General features: G+C 33.1%; 2 protein-coding genes across 3 annotated transcripts; one reads left to right on the top strand and one right to left on the bottom strand.

Annotated features, from left to right (window-relative positions):
- Positions 1-228: 228 nt before the first annotated feature.
- On the bottom strand, positions 229-11010 carry LOC132696027 (DNA polymerase alpha catalytic subunit). 2 transcript variants are annotated; one of them, XM_060660560.1, is made up of 13 exons: positions 10386-11010; positions 10130-10327; positions 9899-10077; positions 9575-9848; positions 9157-9488; positions 8440-8604; positions 8197-8382; positions 7382-7769; positions 5375-6094; positions 4386-4725; positions 3752-4333; positions 493-1202; positions 229-440 (listed from the first exon to the last, which is right to left on the bottom strand). In XM_060660560.1, the coding sequence occupies exons 1-13, from the start codon at positions 10396-10398 to the stop codon at positions 238-240; spliced, it is 4290 nt and encodes a 1429-aa protein (XP_060516543.1). In that variant the 5' UTR covers positions 10399-11010; the 3' UTR covers positions 229-237. The 2 variants fall into 2 exon arrangements, with proteins under 2 accessions (XP_060516543.1, XP_060516541.1); XM_060660558.1 differs by having other exon boundaries at positions 10130-10336.
- Positions 11011-11304: 294 nt separating this feature from the next.
- LOC132696060 (ATP-dependent RNA helicase DDX3X) lies at positions 11305-20939 on the top strand. The gene is made up of 8 exons (XM_060660610.1): positions 11305-11518; positions 12716-13053; positions 14882-15158; positions 15222-15559; positions 15615-15969; positions 17121-17576; positions 17734-17932; positions 19705-20939. Exons 1-8 carry the CDS (start codon positions 11474-11476, stop codon positions 19791-19793), a joined length of 2097 nt encoding a protein of 698 aa, XP_060516593.1. The 5' UTR covers positions 11305-11473; the 3' UTR covers positions 19794-20939.

The following is a 20939-nucleotide window of genomic DNA, read 5'->3' on the forward strand; positions in this document are numbered from 1 at the left end:
AATTCACTTTTTTTTTTAATTTGTGTATTGTTGGACTATCATATATGAAACATTTGTGAAAGCTTAACTCAACATTTAATCATTTGGAAAAAATGTAAAATCTTTGTAAAACAAATCAATCTAATTGTTACTAAATGTATGAAATACAATTACATTGACACAGATTGCATGAAAATATTTTTAATTCTACTATCGCTAAGATAACAGTGGAGTGGTCACAGAGAATTTGTTCTCTACTTATTCCGATGTACCAAGATCAGTTTCTTCCATAGATGCAAAAGACACTTCAGAATATGAATTTTTATTTTCCTTTTTTGGACCTAGCAAGAATCCAAGAAGTTCACTCAGATTTATCACTGAATAACCTGAATGATTAAGGTACTTTTCGACACTTTCACGCAGTAGTCTATATCCATAATCAATTTGTTCATGTAGAAGAACTAAAAGTACAATTAAAGAAAGTGTATATTGACGGATGGAACAATAACTTACCTCTTGCATGCTTGGCAGGATCAAATATGTACAGGAAGTAAGACAGTTGATAATACAACATTTTCTCGGTGTATTCCCGAAACATTATTCCCTTTTGGCACAATGTACAGACTGGATATTTCTCAACAAATCTCAACGGCGTTCTATTGGTTTCATTTGGACAAGCCGGGTCTTCACATATTAATTTATTTTGAAAGTACCTGGCTATATAAGATGATATTGATAAATTTAATTGATTCTGAATGAAATGGATATAATCAACTGGTCTGCAATTACAGTCAGTATTTGAACATGTTTCTAAAACTGGAGTATTTCCATTCATGGGTCCACTGACCACATTATCACATTTGCAGCAAAAACATTTGAACACAAATTTGTCTACATTTCTAAACTTTACTTCTGGTTTGGTTACATTTTCACCTATTCCTTGAATGGTAGGATTTGGCTTCTTAAATGATGCCAAGTCCAAACCTAGGCACTGTGCTATCTCATAAGAGTCAGTTCCGTCAATAGGTTCGCATATTCGCGTAACCACGGGGTGAATTTGCTGTGATAGATAGTAATTGACATCAACTTTTAGAGTTTCCGAAGTTTTTAGTTCTTCAATGTGATAAGCTCTTTGAGTGGCAGCTTTCCCGCTTCCATCTTCACAGATTACATATGGAACTGTATCCCCTGCTCGTAAATGCCCGCCATGCTCCTTGTTGTATCTTAAATTAAAAAATATTTATTTATTATACAGATAAACAAGCAGTTCTGTATGAATGAACATTGAAGTTAGTAGCAAATAGTAAGAACATTAAAGTTAGTAGGAAACAGTATCCTCTGTACTCCTATAGTCGACACGTGAAGATTACTTATTGATTGTGGCGTATTAGCTGTCACGGTGAATACTGTTAAAAATAGAATGATCAAAAAATTAGCGGGTATTGGACATGGGTCTTAAATATGGACTTTTAATATCTCTCTCTAATAAATAAAAAAAATAATTCGTGATTTAAATTACCCAACAATACCTATAACATACTAGAATGATGTGTTCTTTGATTGGACTGTGTGAGTAAAAAGACTCGCTTTGAAATAGCGCAAATAAGAACCCCGTTTAAACAGAGACAAAATAACTATTCTTTAAAACACAATTAAGTAGGAATCTTAATCCGGACTCATACTTTCAAAATTCTTGGATATGTAATATATACAGAGGGTTCCACCCGAACTTCGGCGATCTGCCAGTAACTACTAAAATTTTGATATTAAAACCGATGCGCAACATTCAGCTAAAAAAAATCAAAATTGCTTATTTTTAATGGAACACCTTATATATTATTACACTTTTCAATTGCTTGGAAAATGTTACGCATATCCTATACAAGGTTTCCCACGGTGACCATCAATTCGAAGTTTTATGAAAACCAAAACAGATATTGTCGTATATGGCGACAATTGGCTCTGACGTACAATTTAAAAATATTTTCGCTTTTGCAATGCTGCCGGTTCGACCCGATATCAGTGGTAACATAAAAATATTAATATATAAATATTAATGTTCGCAAAAAAATACAAGTTTTTTTTTAACCCGCTTCGATGAAGTGTAAATTGTATTGTATATGTGTATAAAGATTACACGAGGTTGGCCATGCACCAAACGTATTGTCAAGTGTCAATCAATTGAAGTTCCTTGACGAAAAATTACAAAAAAGGTATCGGGAGGTTGGATGACGTGAAGTTTGTAGTCTGGAAATTATTATTGAAGTATTAAAGCAGCGACAGTTTTGCCGTTGCGTACCAAAGTCGCGTCGCAACGGTAAAATATTTAGGTATTTAAAAATAATCCTTTGACAAGATTTTGACACAGCATGGAATGAATCCCTATAAATTTAACACTATGTCCGATCTCCATCTTGGCGTACACAATTATGCGAGATATTTCTAATTCATGCCCAAGAGGAGCCAGAATACAAACTTTAGACTTATTAAATCCAGCTGAAATAGAGAGCGTGACTACAAGGTCTGTCATGGCCCGCATGGAGGAATGGCTATGACAAAATGGAGGACATATTGAACATTTACGTTAACTCTTACTTTCAATACGGTGTTTATTTCCCACTTTTGTTACTAAGAAATACACATCAAGCACATTCACTTGTTTCACCTTGCCACCTGATTATGACAATCGAGAATATCTTTCATTTCTTAAAAAAAAAACGGTAAGAGATAGGTATAGAAACACGAATAATCAATTTGTAGTTAATTTCTTGGCCTAATCAATGGAATTGAAAAACATGTAGGTAGGTAGGTATGCATTAAAAAAAATACTAAATTATTATTATATTTCTTTCCAAAGTGCACTTCTTGGGTGTCCCCTGTATAAAATATTGTCGATGTTACATGCAGAGCTGTAGAAGTGTTAATTGAATAATTCTTTTTCTAAAATTCAATTTTATTGTTTTTCTGAGAACAAGATCGGTGATAAGTGTAGGAACAATTAGTGGAAGTTGTTTAAATGTCGATTTCGAAAATGCAATAAAAAACTATATGCTCCATTTGAAGTGTCAACGTTGCCATTGATTTAGGGGAGAACCAGCAATATTTCAAAAGTGAAAATATCTTTAAATTGCACGTCAGGGTCATTTATGGCCATATACCAATTTTCACAACAATATCTATTTTTGTTTCTTATGACCTGTTAAATTAGTAATTTCGACAATTTCAACTACAGGTTGATCGAAAAAAAAAAAAAAAAGAAGAATAGTGGTAACTTTCTATAGTTGTATATTGGTCATGTTCATAGTTTTTTAAAAAATATTTGGCATTTCAATATTTTTCCCTGCCAAACAGGTTTTATTTTTAACCTCAAAAGGTTCAATTAATCTCGAAACTAACGCTGATGGCGTAGAAAAATTAGAGCGTCAAAGAAAATTAATATTTCTGTTATTTATAGTTTGCAAATCATACAAAACATCTAGAATATCATAAATGTCATTAAATGTAATGAATAATAATTATTAACACCAGGCCCGACATATGGCAAAATTATAAGTAAAGCAGTTACTTTATGGGACACAAATTTTATAAAGAGCTAAATCCTAGTTTAAAAAAATCTAACAGTGGAGAAAGAATTAAAAACATACAATATTTGTCAGAGATAGGCATAGTATAAATTTGTATAAGTTGACATTTCATTGTATGTTTTACCCAACCTATGGATGTAATTTGAAATAAATATATTTTTTTAAAAATGACAAAAATGTGTACTAACCTTAATGCCACTTGCACATGAGGTAATGAGTTCTTATCTGTATACATATTAGGATCTTTAGTAAGCTGTTTTGTTATTACCAACAGTGGTAATGGCACTTTGCCTTCTTCCATATCTTGCTTTATTTTCACCAAATAATTATGTATATTGCTTATTCGATCATCTTGTGACTGATCACTAAGAATATGTTCCAATACAAATTTTCCCGTTTCAGAAGCAAGTTGTGACCAGTCCCTTCTTACAATATCTAATCCTTTATATTCCTTCTCTTCCTTTAACTGTCCAGTTTTGGTTTTTATTAGCGTTACAGCTGCGTACTTTTTTTTTTTCAATAGGAGAAGGTACTTAAATACGCCATCAATATCGAGTTCGACCTGCTTATACAGCTTATTCACTTCTTGTTTAATTTTGTTTCCAATTTTAAATACTTGATCATAGTCAAGAATATTAGTATTTATCATTATACTGTCCGTATCTCCATAAACCACTTCGAAACACATTTTCTCAACCAATTCTTTAGTGTTTGTTAAAATTTCACGACCTTTTTGTGTTACAAGCGCCGCCAAATTTTTTGCATAAAACCTGTAATAAAAAGTGAAAAAAATGTGAAAACAGGGCTGAAGAATTGGATTACCTTGAATTTGAAAATCCCAAACATCCGTACATACTGTTGGCTGTCAGTTTTAGGGCCATTTGCCGTATTTGATATTGCATCCTTAGCTCAGGCGACAAATCAGGATTGATCATTAAACTTTTTACTTGCCTCCTACTATCTACCAATTTTCTAATTTCTATGGGCAAAATTCCAGAAGGTAGGTCTTTATCCGGCAAAGCAAGATTTTCATCATCAATTATTGGTAATGTCGTAAAACATATATTGTATTCTTGTATTATACTAGGATACAGTGAATTGAAATCCATCAATAACACAAGTTTGTCATAGAAGCCAACTTTGGGGTCTAAAACCAGACCACCTAAAAAATTAAAGAAAGTTGGAATTTTATTTTTTTATAAAGAAATTTCCGCAGGGTGTGGAACTTATGAATTAAAATGGTGAAATACATCCAGTCGAGAAGAATTACATTTTGCTTGTTTTCTTTGTCTACTTAGAAATGAAAGTTACTCATAATTGTTTGAAAAAATGATTTGTAAGAATAAAACTCGTTTTAGTACTCAGTTAACTCATATTTCTTCTTGGGATGCCGTATAGATTCCTGCGGAGGCATTCTCCCAGCATCATATCAAATTTCTCTAAAGCCGCAGTTTGAAGAGTTTGAAAGTCTGTATCTCCGTTCATACTCACACTTGACTAACCAAAACTACATACACACACACAAACACACTTTTTGACCTGTTGGTGTCGAAGTGCAATATTTTTTTTAATAATAGGTGTAAGTTGTAGCATTTGCCGATAATGCGATTTGTCTCGAAGAATGAGTTTTCCCTGTCATTAGTGAAAGAGCGATGCATGATAAATGCGTCACTAGAGCCATATTGTGACAGCACAATATAGTAGAATTGATGGAAAAACTGCATTTATCACTCAAAATTTTTCTTATTTTACTTACTTCAATTTTACAAGCGGTGAGAATTTTATCACGTGCGTGAAAGTTTAATTCTTACCTGAATATGTTGGTTTTTTCTTTGAATGCTTGGTTTCGACAGCATCGTTCTTTTTATTATATTGCTTATCTGGGACAATATAGTCTTTCTCGGTAAACGCGTGAAGCAGCAGATATTCATTCCTTTCTGATCTTCCGCCCAGAAGTGTTTTTGACATAACGTTCCCTGCAATATTTGTAATTTGAAGAGCTAAGGGAATTATGTTCAAATCGTACATTATTTTAAGAACGTATGCGGTATCTTGCATGGTAAAATTAATTAGCCTTAGTATATTGTCGGCATTCTGATACATTTTTGGAATTTCATCGAACTCAATATCAATACGTTGGTTCTCCGGTATCTTTAGCACTTGCTGGCACAGAGCATCGAGGTCGTATGTTCTGGATTTAATCAATTCCTTTGCTGATATTTTGATGTCGCAGACTAACCGACCCAAAAACAATTCCCGCTCTAGTTTTTTCTTCTCGGATCTCTTTAGCCTACCCAGCTTGTTGAAGGTTGTGATGTTATTCTTTATTAAACGATTCGCCAACATATTCATATGATAACCGTAGATATCGTGACCCACTACCACATCTGAATCTAGTTTACTAAACTGGGTAATAAAATAATTGATCAGCGCCTTCTCACTATCCATTTTTTGTAATTTGGTCCCTTTATAGTTCTTTAAAGCTTCGTGAATATTCAAGGGAAGCGGTTGGCAACACGGAGCGGAAAAAACTAAAATAACAAAAACATGGTAAAGTTCGATCTAGTTAAGCAGTATTTTATAATAACTGTTAAATTAATTTTTTGGAAATTAAAAAAAACGCCCTATAGTCCAGTCTTTAATAACATTCCCAAGTCCCAACTTAGTGCAACATACCTGGAACCATTGCAGATTTTTATTGCAACGAGAGTTAAATTTTTAAATATAATATGTAATATATAAATATTAAGCTAAATTAATCCTCGAAATAGAAATTGTCTAATTAAAACTTTTTTATTCGTAACTGTATGAATAAAACGTTGCGCGTCGTCTAAAACTTAAAATGCAACCATCAGATAAAATTTATTGAGCCGTGTAGACGAGTTGTCGAAAAATATGAATTACATTAAATTGAAATTATTATTAAGAAACGTTGATCATAATTAAAGATATTCCATATCATCAATCCCCATTTAAATTGAAAAACATAACCTTTCATTATTAAGCTCGTAACATTTTTTATTGCATTTGAATAGTTAACGCATACATATCATATATACATTATATTTATCGATAAATCCGGCTCAACAAATTTCATCCCTAATGTCAGATATTTCAAGTTATAAACCCTGCAGAACTTTTTATAAATAATACGTTTTTTTCATAACTTTTTCTTAAATGGTGCCGATTTAATGGGACACAAATACAAATTACAACAATACAAATTAAAACAAATTTGTGCAGATCGCACGTATAATTCGGCTTCGGCTCTTATTAATACAATCTTAGCAAAAAATTATTATAGCACGTATTAGCAAATGCTTTTTAGATTTTTACTTTACACTGGGGTATTAAGACAAAATTTTTTTGAACAAAAATCAATGGCGTTCTATTTTTAATTCTTAAGATCTTTTCGAAAAATTTCATAATGTTGAAACTCCGTGAAATAAAGTAATAAATTAGAGTAAAAAATAATTATCATCCCAGAGACCCAACAAGCGTTTAATATTTCCAGGTTAGTACAACATCATTATCAAGATATAGCAATTAATGGAGAACTAAATTTGACGCTTGTTAGTAGTAACTACAGAAAAAACTGAATTTTTGTTAAAAAATAAAACTGGAACATAACTCAAAATCAAAATAAAAAATCAAATCAAAATGATAAAATCTACAGGGTGTCTCATTTTAAGTTTGTATCTCTCTATATTAATTACCGGAATTCAAAGCTTTGCATTCAATTGTGAATAACCCCTTAATGTTTTATTAATAAAAAAGAAAAGGTAACTGTCAATTCTAATATAATTCCCTGAACTTACCACAAAAGTGCTGATTGAATGTAGGATTTGGAGGTTGTTTGTCAACTGCATACTTGCTTTGTGTAACACATGACAGCATTACGATTTCATTTTGCATTGTTTTCGGATTCAAACAGTAGCGAAAATTTAATGCTGATACAATTAACGGTGGTGGTGGCAGGGAACATTCCGATTTTTCAACTTTGACGATACTTGGGCAGTTTACTTCGTACCTGCACCAACTTAGAGGATTTTGCACTTGAATTGGGTCTGATATATCGAGCCAGCAAGGTCCTTTAATTTTTCTTGTGAGCAACAACCTCTCGAGGCAGCTTGAGTTTATTCCAAAGATTTTTGAAAATGTCTTTGGTTTGCTTAAGTCATCGATGTTTATTTTGGGATCGGTTGCCTTAAAAATGGAGAATCATAACAAAAATTTGATCAATACCGAATCAAATGACACAAAAAAAATTGAAAAAGCATATTAAGAAGAAGGGCATATTAAATTTTTGTTACTTTGTTGGCTACAAGGAAACAACAAGCAAGGCCAACCATTTTTGGCACCCCGCCAATGTTGGCTCAATGAATTCAATACAGATTTGATGGATGATGAAACCAGAATTTAAAAATATATCAGCTCTGATTTTTAAAGGAAATTATGAAATACATTTTTTTTCTAAAATTTTTTGTTTTGGCGTAGTAAGTAAATAGGTGGACTCCGCAAAAAATTGTATACAAAATAAAGAAGGAATTCTATTGTATAGAAATCAAAATGATAAAATCAACAGGAATTTGGTGTCTGTTTAAATTTTTGAGTCAAGACTCAAGGAACTAACCGGATATTGAACCTCCATATAGTCTGACTCAACGGGAATGCTCGGATCAAAAGAGTATTTCTTAGTCACATATCTAGTTTTGAATGAATTAACACTCATAGGTGTCATGACTGCACAGCTAAATTCCATGTACAGGTCTTTGTATGTAACAGGCTGATCCGTTTCTTGACCTACATTGTCCAGTTTCTGAAATAAATTGTGACAATAAAATATTCTTAAACTTCGAACCCTTTCCAAGCTTACAAATGGTCTTGGTAAAACAAAAACTTGTCTGTATATATTTCTGACAGCAACACAACAACTAACAAAACACTTTGCTTTGTCACAGTAAGTTTTTCCAAACAGAAAAACTGTTCCTTTCTGCTTCTCAGGATCTTCATACGCATCCAACCAAAAAAAACGGAACACCTTTAAGAAAAAAAAAAACATTGTCTAAATTGTCAAAGTCTAATCTGTACTGACTGAGCTAAAAAGCAATCCTAGAGTAAACTCGTAAAAAAAATTATTTGGGTCAAGTATATCTCCAACATTATAATATTGCTCATTAAACAGATACAAAGCTTTTATATTATCAACATTTTTATTTTTCTATTGCTCAAGGTGTTTTTGGAGATGGGGAATAAGATGATATTAAAATTCCACTGTTTTTTTTTTAGAAAAATAGAACAGAGTGATAATTCTTGAGGTAAAAATAGATAAAAATAATAAAACGGTACTAAATGGCATGAAAAAGAGATTATAGAGTGTAACAAAGCTCTCTTCTATGGCTTATGCAGAAAAATAGAATGCCCACTCTTCAAAAAACACTACTACTAATTTTTGATTAACAATCTGTATTTAATCTATGAGCAATATTTTGTTAAGGTATTTTGGCTAGATATTAATATTTTCAGGAGATTAATCAACGGTTGGTCTTTGGCACAGTCATTAAAGACCACCACATAGCACAAAAAGTTTCACCTCTTTGTTATTTTCTGATACTAATGGAATGTTATTCGTATACTGAATACTGCTTTCAATATCCATTGCAGTTTCATTAATTGAATTTTGAGTCCATTCAGAGAGATTTAACTCTATAGTCAAGGGTTCTGATTTTTGATTTTCTGAATTATGTACCACGGCCTGTGACTCAATATCTTCTATTTGTGAGATATCTAACTCATCTTCAAAGCTATCCTGTGAAAAATCATTTATTGTTAAGTCCTCTGGGGAATGAAATGTAGTGAAGTTTTGTGAAGTTTCAATTTCAATAGAATCTTTTGTTAGTGTTTCACAACTGGGTGTTGGTGATTCTGAAAAAATATAGATCACTCTATTTGGAGTTATCATTTAAATTTTAAATAAATAATAAAATAAAATAAATTACACAAGTTCTTACTTGGTTTTAGACTTTCTTCTTTACTCTGAACAAGAGTAGTGGAAACTTGCTCATCATTATTAATAAATTTACTGGTGCTATTGACTATGTGGTGTTTTAAAGGTATATTAATTTTTCCTTTTTGACATGTAAATTTTTTTAAATAATCTTGAGCTTCTTGTTTCCTTGGCATAAAAGCCAATGGTTTTGGTTTGATTTTCATGTTAGAACTTCCGGGATCATCTAATTCCTCTAAAAGGTCTGAGAGCATATCATCATCTTCTATTTTTACTTCCTAAAATTGAACAAACCATTATATTATTCTAGTACACCTACAGTGTATACCTCTTTCTTTTTGCTTGTGGCCATATTGGACAACATGTATTTTAGATTTCCTTTACCAGCATTTTCAGAAATATTTTTGCGCTTTTTAGCACCCTTTCTTGCACGTGCTTGTGCAATAGTTTGAGAATCTAAATCATCATCAAATATATCTCTACCATCTTCCACATAACCGCTGCCATCTGGAATAAAACGGTATTCAAGTTATTTAAATAAATGATTTGCCACTCATGCCATCATCCACAATCCAATCATCATCTTGTCGATCCAGAACCAGTTTAATGTACTCTTTTTCATCAACAGTTTCATAAACACTGTCCAACTCTTCCACCTCATATTTGTTTCTGGAACCACATTTTAACTCCTTAAATTTTTCGAATAGCTTTGCTTTAGAGCCTTCTCGTTTCTGCCTTTTGGGCCTTCTTTCCTCCACTGAAATATCTAACCGCATATTTAATAAATACAAAAATTTTGATAAATATATTATTACCTGTTTCCGACATACTAAACAAAAACAATTTTTTAACAATGAATTTATTTTAATTAACTATAATTCCTTTTTTTAAAAATAAAACAATAAAAGAATTTCGCGGGAAAATTGATACTTATGATTGACAACCATCTGAGAACAGTGCATACATAAAGTCTTGGATGTCAAAGAAGGAATGTTAAAGCTTCTTTTTAAATTAATTCCCTTGCCTGGTGAAGTTCTGCACGTAAGTTAAGCAAATACGTTATTGTGGTAACATTTATCTCCAAACGAAAGTTAAAGTGTATACTTCCAAGCTCTTAGGTTACACTCATAGAGAAAATATTTTATAGGTTTCTCTATGGCTTTTTAATTGTGTTTTTGTTTTTTTGAATTTTTAAGTTTTTTTTTAAGAGGTAAACTTAATGAACAGAAAATGTTTCGTATTATTTTACTAGCAACAATGTTGTGGGCTACAAAAATTACAAAAAGAACAAAACTTTTAATATTATCCAATTATGATATTGATAGCCGGTTTTTCCTCTTCCTCTCTCCTTTCCTTTTAAAGTAAATATTATCTATGCATGGTCTTCTGGGTCTATGCTTCTGAATGAATTGATTATAAATTTAGTTTAATTGTATGACGTAGTGATGACCATATTTCGGAATATCTGGTCTGGTGCATTGGCAAATTCAAACTAACAATTTGAACGTTATATTATTTGGTTAGTTTTAAAAAATGAAATTTTATTTTTTGGTTATTTCAATAAAATGTCAAAGTCAATCAATCTATTTCAAATATTTTTGCGTGAGATACATAACATTTTTATTTCGGTTCACATTATGTTCTACTGCATGCGTTAATGCAAGTTCTAGAAACAAATTTCTTTGGTCTCAACAACAGTTTTGGGAATTTTTCCATTCAGTTGACAGCCAGTGTTACCAGTTAAAATAGTCGCGCATCGCGCAATCGCAATAATTCACGAAAAAATTCCGTCGGGGATAAACTATTGGCTTTTGTGTTAGTGAGAGAAGACATTTTTATTGAGGAATAAATTTTAGAAGTTTGAGAATCAAAACTTCTACCATAAGTACTGATTTGTAGTAATATGAGTAATGCACCCAATCAAAATGGATCAGGTCTAGAGCAGCAGGTAAGTAATAAAATAGATCTATTTGTTTCGTTTCCGCTGATAGGTTCCGCTGACCCGGAAGTTTCCTGACATAATGGAGGTCGGCAATGATTCTATTGATCTTACAAGATTTTCGCCTTATATGTATGTAATGCTTTTAAAATGTTCGGTTATATAATCAATTTTCAGTTTTTTTTCTTAGAAAGACATTTCTTATTAAACTGTATTGTCAAAATTTTGCTTAAGATGTAGGGCATCGTATTTTTTTATCTAGCTCTACAAAATTGCACATTTGGAGAGATGTACTGCGTAGATATTGTTACAGTCCCAACTTTTGTTGTTTCATATATTTCTTGTAATCATTGATACTGAACTCATTAAAAATACTTGTGAAAATTGATTTTTTTAATTGTACTTTTTAAGTTGCTTGTTAATATTGCGCCAACAAACACGTTAACTATATTAAGAAGATTGTCTTACTTAATTTTTACTTATATATTACCTTGGTTGTAGGTGTAGTGTTTTTTAGTATATGCATTTTTTGGCTTTTTATAATTATTTGCAAAACAAATATTAAAATAAACTTTGTGCATTTTAGTGATGTGGTAATATCTATGGTTTCAGTATCCAGTCTCTACAAGCATAGTTATCAAATATTTAATTTTAAAAATGAAACTTGAGTTACAAACTAATTTTAATTTTTTTACTTGTTCAATTAGTAAGCGCTTTTAGTGTTACGAGTTTTAAAAAAAAATATGTAGGTACAAAAGTTTAAGAAATGTCTTTTATATAAATAAATAAAACTAACAATCGTAATAGTAGTAGTTTCAGTATTGTTGATCAGGTAGTTTTATTTTCTTTCGTGCATCTTTATCTCTAATATACAAATCCTTGTAGTTCTGGTTATCTTGATTAGGTATCATTATTAGTTCTCTTATCCTCGAGAACACTGGGTACTCTGCTGTCGCTGCTAAAAGAGGGAAAAAAGAATCAAATGTGTGTAGAAGTGGAGCCAAATCCCAATACGGGATTGTTCAACATTGTTCTCCATTTCGAGTGCAATTACGGTAGATTGTAATGTCAATGCTACATTTAGACCGTTCCATATAGGATTTTCTCGTATATAGAAAAGAATGGGCTGAAATATTAAAACAAAGAAACATGCCCATCAACCAGTCACTATCTATAATGTCCAAATTATTATTTTTTTCTTCTTAGCTTGCTGGTCTGGACTTGCAGAGTCGCGGAACAAGCGACCGTTACGTGCCACCGCACTTGCGCAACAAACAACACAGCGGTAGCGCTGGTGGTAACTACCCCGAATCAAGTTCCGGTTACGATAGGGAAAAGGGCAGGGGCGAGTCGAGAGGCGGAAGTGGCGGGCGCAACTTCAACAGGGGCGGTACAGGCGGAGGAAACCGTGATGCTCGCGAGAATCGCGGCGACTTCTCTAGTTTCAATACCAGAAACAGACGAGATAACTTTCAGAATGGCGAGGTCTTTGATAGTAGAGAAAAAGAGGAATGGGGCAGGACTAGCGGCAGATATCAAGAAAGGTAACGATTGATTTTGGACTGCTCCGCAAAACATTGGGATAATTAAATTTCTAAGTTACATTTCAACACAAATATCTTCGAAAGTAATTGTAATAGCTTAATGCAGTTTGAAGCCTTAGTATAACAGTTTCATTTTGATTAGAAAAGGTATATACAGAGTGTGAACAAACTAAATCCCTAAAAATAATTGAAATTTCATTCTGATCAAAAATTTGCAAAAGCAAGAAATTCATAAGCATTTTGAATTACGTCAAATGTTGCACTACATATTTGACAATAGTGATTTTTTTTTATAAATCGGAAACCATTGCCAAATATTTGATATGTCAAAAAATTACAAAATTAAAAATTTATATTAAGGCGAAATACTCTTCAGTAAATTTTCGAAAATATTCTGCAAAAACATATCTTTTGAAATGTAGAATATTAGACAAATTTTTAAATTTTAAAAATGCCTAATAACTAATGAAGATTATAGAAATATATATTAATATAGCAAATTTTGAATGTACTGTTTTTGAATTGAATGAAGGAAAGAATGACATGAGATGGTAAGTTGTTAATATTTGTTGGAACGGAAATTTTAATATATAATATAATCAAATTTATCTAATACTCATCTCATCATAATTACATGACTCCTATCATAAAATATAATATTTTTTGACTATGCCCACAAAGTGGTTATATGATAATTTAGATCTGCGATAGTTGCAAACAGTTTAAGTTAAGAAAAGTCCAAGTTTTTCAGATGAAAAAGTTTTTACATCAAGAGTTTGGTGGGTAGAACCTAACCAACCACTTATTGAAATTTGAGTTTCATCTTTTGTCAAAGTCAAAAATTCCCCGCCGCTTCGTCTTTTGGATTGCACCGAGAAATGTAACATGAATGAGTTAAGTGTAAGAATAGCAACTTCATCGCCTTCTTGAAGAGGCTAAATTTCCAACTTGGGCAATTTTTCGTTTCTTTTTTTTTTTGTATTATTTCTTTTGCTTTTATTTTTTTAATTCTGTGTCTCTATTTCATTTTGTAATTATTTATTTATTTATTTTTTTACTAATAAAGACCGTTTCTTATTACTATATATGGAGAAACTTTGAAGGTTTTAATTAATTTACGTTTATGGTACCAGTATTTTGTATAAATACCTCATTTTGTTTTTAAATGAAGTGAAATTTCCATTCATTAATCTGAACGAAGTTGATAAGTCATGTCGATGTTTGGGTTAGAATTTCAATTTCAATGTATGCCAAAATCAATCCCAAAAAACAAATGCCTTATTCCATATACCCTTCAACTCTTTCCCGCAGAAGAAAGGATTTACTTCAGTAAGTTTTGTGTTTTAGCATAGCTTTTTTTTCTTCCCCTACCTGTAGATCTTGTTGTCTTTCTTAATTACTCCCGTATAATTTTTAAATGGGCTTGACCACTACATAAGTAAATGTGTTAATCTATTTTTTCGGAAAGTAATTTTTCAAGAACTGTCAAATGATTAAATTTCATACGAAGCTTAGTGTGATGTATAGTTTCGGTAAAGGTATATAGGCCACATATACATTTAGATGTAAATTGTTGTTTTTTTTTATTTTTACTTGAACTTTTTTTTTTTAATTACGCTTTATTTGGCCACTGCTTCATAAGGTAATTCGACCAGCTTATAATCAGGTTTTAACTTATAAACAAATTTTTAACGATTACAACACCCAAGGTACCCCGTGGGAATCGAACCCATAACCTCCGGCATGTCGAGTTGGCAGGTTTAACGCCTTACCAATCCTTGTTCTTTACGTCTTGGAAACTGTGGAGTTATTGTATTGTTATTTTAAGTGGTGAGCGTGACTTGTCCCGTAACGATCGTTGGCAAGAACCGGAAAAACCCAGGGATCGTTGGAACGAAAGTTCAAACAGTCGAGAGGGTGGCAATAGCAGATGGAACGACAATCGCGACCGGCGCAATGAAAACGATTGGACCATTCCATTGCCCAGGGATGAACGCCTCGAAACGGAACTGTTCGGTGCCGGTAATACGGGTATCAACTTTAGCAAATACGAAGATATACCTGTTGAAGCAACCGGGGAGAAAGTCCCGCGCCACATTACATCTGTAAGTTTGTTAAGCTGTCTTCAAGTTGTTGACCATATGTTACGGTTTCGGCTCGCATTTTAGTTTGAGGAAGTACAGCTGACAGAGATCATACGGAGCAATATCGCTGCCGCTCGTTACGATACACCCACTCCGGTGCAGAAATATGCGATTCCAATAATTCTGAACAAAAGAGATGTTATGGCTTGCGCTCAGACCGGCTCTGGTAAAACTGCAGCCTTTTTGGTGCCCATTTTGAACCAGATGTATGAAGTTGGCCCGCCGAACATTCAGCACGGTCGTAGTCGTCGCAAGCAATATCCACTAGGTCTTGTTTTGGCGCCTACCAGAGAATTAGCGACTCAGATCTACGATGAAAGCAAAAAGTTTGCTTACAGATCACGAGTGCGCCCGTGTGTGGTGTAAGCGCCTCCAATATTTTGTATATTTCTTATTACATTGTCGTCTGTTAAACAGCTATGGTGGGGCCCATATTGGAGATCAGATGCGTGACCTTGATCGCGGTTGTCACTTGCTGGTGGCGACTCCTGGACGTCTCCTAGACATGATCGATAGGGGCAGAATTGGCCTGGACTATTGCAAATACTTAGTGTTAGATGAAGCCGATCGTATGTTGGATATGGGTTTCGAGCTGCAAATCCGTAGAATTGTGGAAAAAGAATCCATGCCTAGAACAGGGGAACGGCAGACTCTTATGTTTTCTGCCACTTTTCCCCATCCCATACAAATGTTGGCTCGCGACTTTCTTGACAATTACATATTTTTGGCTGTTGGTCGTGTAGGCTCCACCTCCGAGAATATCACACAAAAGGTTTGTAATATACAGACTTAATTGTTAATTGCTGCATTGTTGAATTTGAATCAACCAAATCAATAAATAATCAAGCATAAAGTATGTAGAGCCTATATTAGAGGACTTGGACCAAATTTCTACAATACAACATATTGCTCCATATACTTGGTTACAAATATCAAACATGTCAGGTTTTTGTTAGAGGTGGTGCATAAATTGCATTACTCAAAAACCTACATACTGCACAGCTTGTTTTCAAAGATTAACAATGTTTATTAACAATAAATAATTTAAAAAAAAAACAATTTTTTAATGAAGTTGGAGATGTTCCCTGTCACTGAACAATTTTTGTATGGAATATTTATTTGCATTTTTTCGCTTTTGAGCAGCTGTGTAATTCTCGAGATGTTCTAAGTATTTTTAGAATTAAAAAAAATGCAAAGAAAGAATAGGCAAAAAATAACTCATTTCTTTGATATTTTTACTGTTTTATAGTGACAACCAACCTCAATTTGGTGAATTTTTAATACAAATCAATTGAGTATGTGCTACTGTCGTTAACTGTGGATTAGGCTGGCTCAATGACATTACCAAAGGGCATCTAACAAGCCCTGATGAGTCCGACCTATATATTCTACTCTTAGTTAATCAATTATGAATTGTTAATTATTGCAAAGTTTTCCTTTTTAACTAATTGTTAATTTGCATAACAAGAAACTACTGGAAGAATCGATTTCAAACAGTTATCTAAAACGCTGTTTAGCGGATGAAAGAAATATAGCTAAAAGGTGGCTGCAGGTTTTTCCAACAGTATTACAGTAGCCTGTGGAAGTTTCTTTGAAATTATTAATTTAATACATTTTTTGTAATTCCATCAAATGATTTTTGTGACCCATTTTTCTATGACAAATTATATTTATTTCTTTAATCAGACTGAGGTGGTTTTTAGTTGATGAAAATCCGTTTAACACAAATTAAATTAGAACAAAATATGTTCAGATTTTCACAGTTTTTAATGCTTTATGACAGCTGTTTCGGCAACACCATATCAAATACAAAAACAGTTGTCATAAAGCATTAAAAACTGTGAAAATCCGAACTTTTTTGTTCTAATTTAATTTATCTTTTTTAAAGAGCTTGGCTCACACAGCGTTTTTTGTTGATCTCAGGTTATGTGGGTGCAGGAGCACGATAAGCGATCCCTTTTGTTGGATCTTTTGAATGTAAATGATTTGCATCAACCATCAGCAGAGAGTTTGACTCTAGTATTTGTCGAAACCAAAAAAGGCGCCGATTCTCTTGAAGATTTTCTTGATCACGAAGGATACCCTGTCACTTCAATACATGGCGATCGTACACAACGAGAAAGAGAAGATGCATTAAAACAATTCCGCTCGGGAAATACCCCCATACTGGTTGCTACAGCGGTTGCCGCCCGTGGCTTGGATATTCCGCACGTTAAACATGTAATCAATTTCGATTTGCCTTCAGATATTGAGGAATATGTTCATCGAATCGGACGTACTGGCAGAATGGGTAACCTCGGTCTGGCAACGTCATTTTTTAACGACAGGAACCGAAATCTAGCCAGTGCAATGTTGGACCTGCTGGTTGAAGCCAAACAGGTATAATTAATGAAACTATTATTTATATCTTGAATGAAAAATGACAACTTATAGGATAACGTTCCCAATAATAGGGAAAGATTTAACATAAAACAAAACAAAATAACGGAAGATATTCTACTCTTTCCATATTTCATGCAAGACTTTTTTTTTAAAGGAGTGTCCATCCTGGCTTGATAGTATCGCTTCTGATAGTCGAATGCCAAGTTCCGGCAGAAGAGGTGGCAAAGGTCGATACGGTGGAGGCGGCGGGAGCAGTTTTGGCAGCAGAGATTATCGCCAACAATCTGGCAATTCGCGGGGCAACCAAAGATCGGGTGGTGGAGGATACAGCAACAATGGATATGGTAATGGAGGTAGGTGCTCGTTTTTCTTATTGAAATTTCGACGACTCCCAAAGTTAAACGGAGATTTAGCAAAAGCATTTTGCTATATTGCCAAACGTGACCGTATAATTTAAGACCTCTACGACTGTAGGCAGTTCATCGATTCTTCAGTCAGGGATAGGTTTTCAGTATAATTTAATTCTTACGAAGGGTGCCCTCCTTCTTGGTCCCCGATTTGAAATTATATTTTAAAATTTTTGAGGCATTTCTCAATGCTTCAAAAAATATTTATTGTTTTTGTGCCGTTTTCACTAAAATAAAAACGTTGATCTTAATTAAAAAAAAACAAAAAACAGAATACGTTTAATAAACTGTCCGCCCGCTATGAAAAATAAAAAAAGAGTTTTAAGAATAAAACTAAATAAATAATTATTTTATAAAAGGTTTAAAAAGTTCCTCTAAATTATTTGCACGATGGTGTGTATGCCTTTAAATACTGACGTAAACCAAAAGAAAAAATCATTTGGTGCTAGATCTGGGGACCATTCGATTGTTCGCCTTGAGATACCTTGCATTCAGAAAATTCTTAACTCTGCAACCAGCTTGTTAGTACCAGATTTCAGTAAGAGGAATATTAGGAGCCTGAACAGCTCGTATGAAGTATGAAGATTGATCGGTGAATAAAATATTATTCGCTAAAAAATCTTCATTTATGAATTTATATATATAAAATTTATATAAACCGATAAGTTATTTATTGGCCGCGAGTACAGCACCAAGAAGTTATTCTTCTTCTTTTCTTCGCGGTATTAAAGTCTTGAGCTTAACTGGCCAGCTATACCCGCGCCCTCCACTAAAAATCACGGTGGAGCGCTCGGTCGCTCTCATCGTGTGGGTCAAAAAGTGCCGTTGAACGCATCAGGTCATACGCGTGATCAACAAATTTCCTCACCACCCGAGGCACAGAGGATGTAACACGGGCCGGCCCCTCCGGAAGGAAGAGCAAAAACGAGGTAGGGTCAGTTAAGTTATCAAAAATCTTTTGATCCTGTCTTGAGTAATTTTTGCGACTTCTTGCTGTGCCCGCCGCAGCCGAAGTCCGTTTCCGCGAGGACAAAACAAATATACTACTATTTTTAAAAAATACGAGTAATTTTTGACATTTTTCTTTCATCCAAACCCCACGACGTCTCTGTCACAAGGTGGCGGGAGGGGGGGGCGCAAACAGGTTTTCATTTAATCTCGCGGCAACAGCGAACATTTCTTGTCACTCTCTTATATTCTAGAGTCTTGGTGTATCTCTGTCATACTTACGATAACGCTAGAACCGAATAATATTTTTCATTCTCAATTTTAATTAAAAAATACTTGACGGACGTTCCATTTAAAGAAAATAAAAAAAGGCCAATACCTCCTTGACCGGACACCGAATGCTTATTCTGAGAGCGACGCAGGTACAGGGCATACATTCAAATTCAGCATTTTCAAAGAGGCCGAGTTGTTGTTTCGAACACGAAAAGAACTGCAGATATTTCGTTTGTAGCATCCGTCTTTTTACAAAAAAGTAGCGTAAAAACGTAATCTTTGTATCTTTAAAAATAAGTAAAACTAACCCACAAAAATGTCGAAAATTGCACATACAACAGCCCCGGTTGTCTCGACATGGGATGCATGATATTCTTTATATGTAATAAAACATAGTGACAATGAATTTATAAAAGGCATAAATAGAAATTACTGATGCATTTTTTATAAAAAGCTTTTAAGCAACTACATTGTGTTAAAAATCAATATTTTCTTAGGAGGAAACCATTATGGCGGCGGAGGTATGGACAGAGGAAGCAACTTTGGCGGGAACTACAATTCCAGCAATCAAGATGATTGGTGGTAAACCAAAATCATCCCCGTAGATATTTTTCTCTTACTGAAAATTACAAGCATCTTATTTGTACTTCATGAGGTTTTTTTTATTTAACCTAGAAAGAATATATTCAAAATCACTGTCATCCGTTAAAAAATTATTTACTAACACTTTTCAAAACTGTAATATATATAATTAAACTACATATTTATTAATACAGAAGTAGATATTAGCTTCATCCTTAAAAGTTAGAAAAAAATAATCCATGTTTTTTTTTTTCACCAAAATCAAACCTTTAACAACCCCAATTTGCACACATCTCGTTAGTGCTTTTTTTTGTTTTTGATTAAAAATCTACCAATTATAAAGGATATTTCCAAAATATATTCTTTGAATTATTATTTCTCCCCTTCTGTCGCTGGGTTTCTCTAAAGAGAGCTAATTATGCTGAACACCGTTTTTTTTTTAGGGAAAGTTACCAACGAGTTTTGTTCATTTATATAATTCACTAAATAAAGAATATTATAAAATAACAGACAGTTTAAAGTTGTGCTAGTTAATAATTCATTTTTATTAGTTGGCTCACTTATGCAGTGTGTCACTTTGAGAATGTTTCCTAAGGAGTAATACTTTCGGAAGTTATAATACATACAAATATTCACTAACTATAAGCATATAAACTGAAGCTGTCGCTCCGCTCCCAGTATAATTTATGTAAATTCCATAGAAAGTTTACATATTGTTAGCAATGTTCGTCTTACCAGGGAGAGGGGTACTTCTCTGTATATTATTTTGACAAATTTGATGATTATTCTGGCTCTAAAAACAGGTCTTGAATGATGCGTAATTTTCATATTTTGGTAAGGCAATGCAATTGATAACTTAATTATAGGCCCTCGTGGAATGAACTATATTTCACATTTTCTGACAAACACCAGTTTTAAAACTTACAGATTTAATATGCCTGATTTCAGATGGGTTCTGTATATGATATCATCATTGGGCATTTTACAGTTTATAAAGTTTTAGAATTTCTTTTTTAATGTTATCTGCAAAAATATTTATTGTTTATTGAACTTAAAACACACCATAATAAATTTCTTCATATTTGAACTTGCTGTTGCTTTTGTTGTTTTCAGTTTACTTTGATGGGTTCCATTAAATTATGTATATCAA

This window comes from Cylas formicarius, unplaced genomic scaffold (genome assembly GCF_029955315.1).
Source record: "Cylas formicarius isolate icCylForm1 unplaced genomic scaffold, icCylForm1.1 PGA_scaffold_1__22_contigs__length_36826433, whole genome shotgun sequence".
Lineage (NCBI taxonomy): Eukaryota > Metazoa > Arthropoda > Insecta > Coleoptera > Brentidae > Cylas > Cylas formicarius.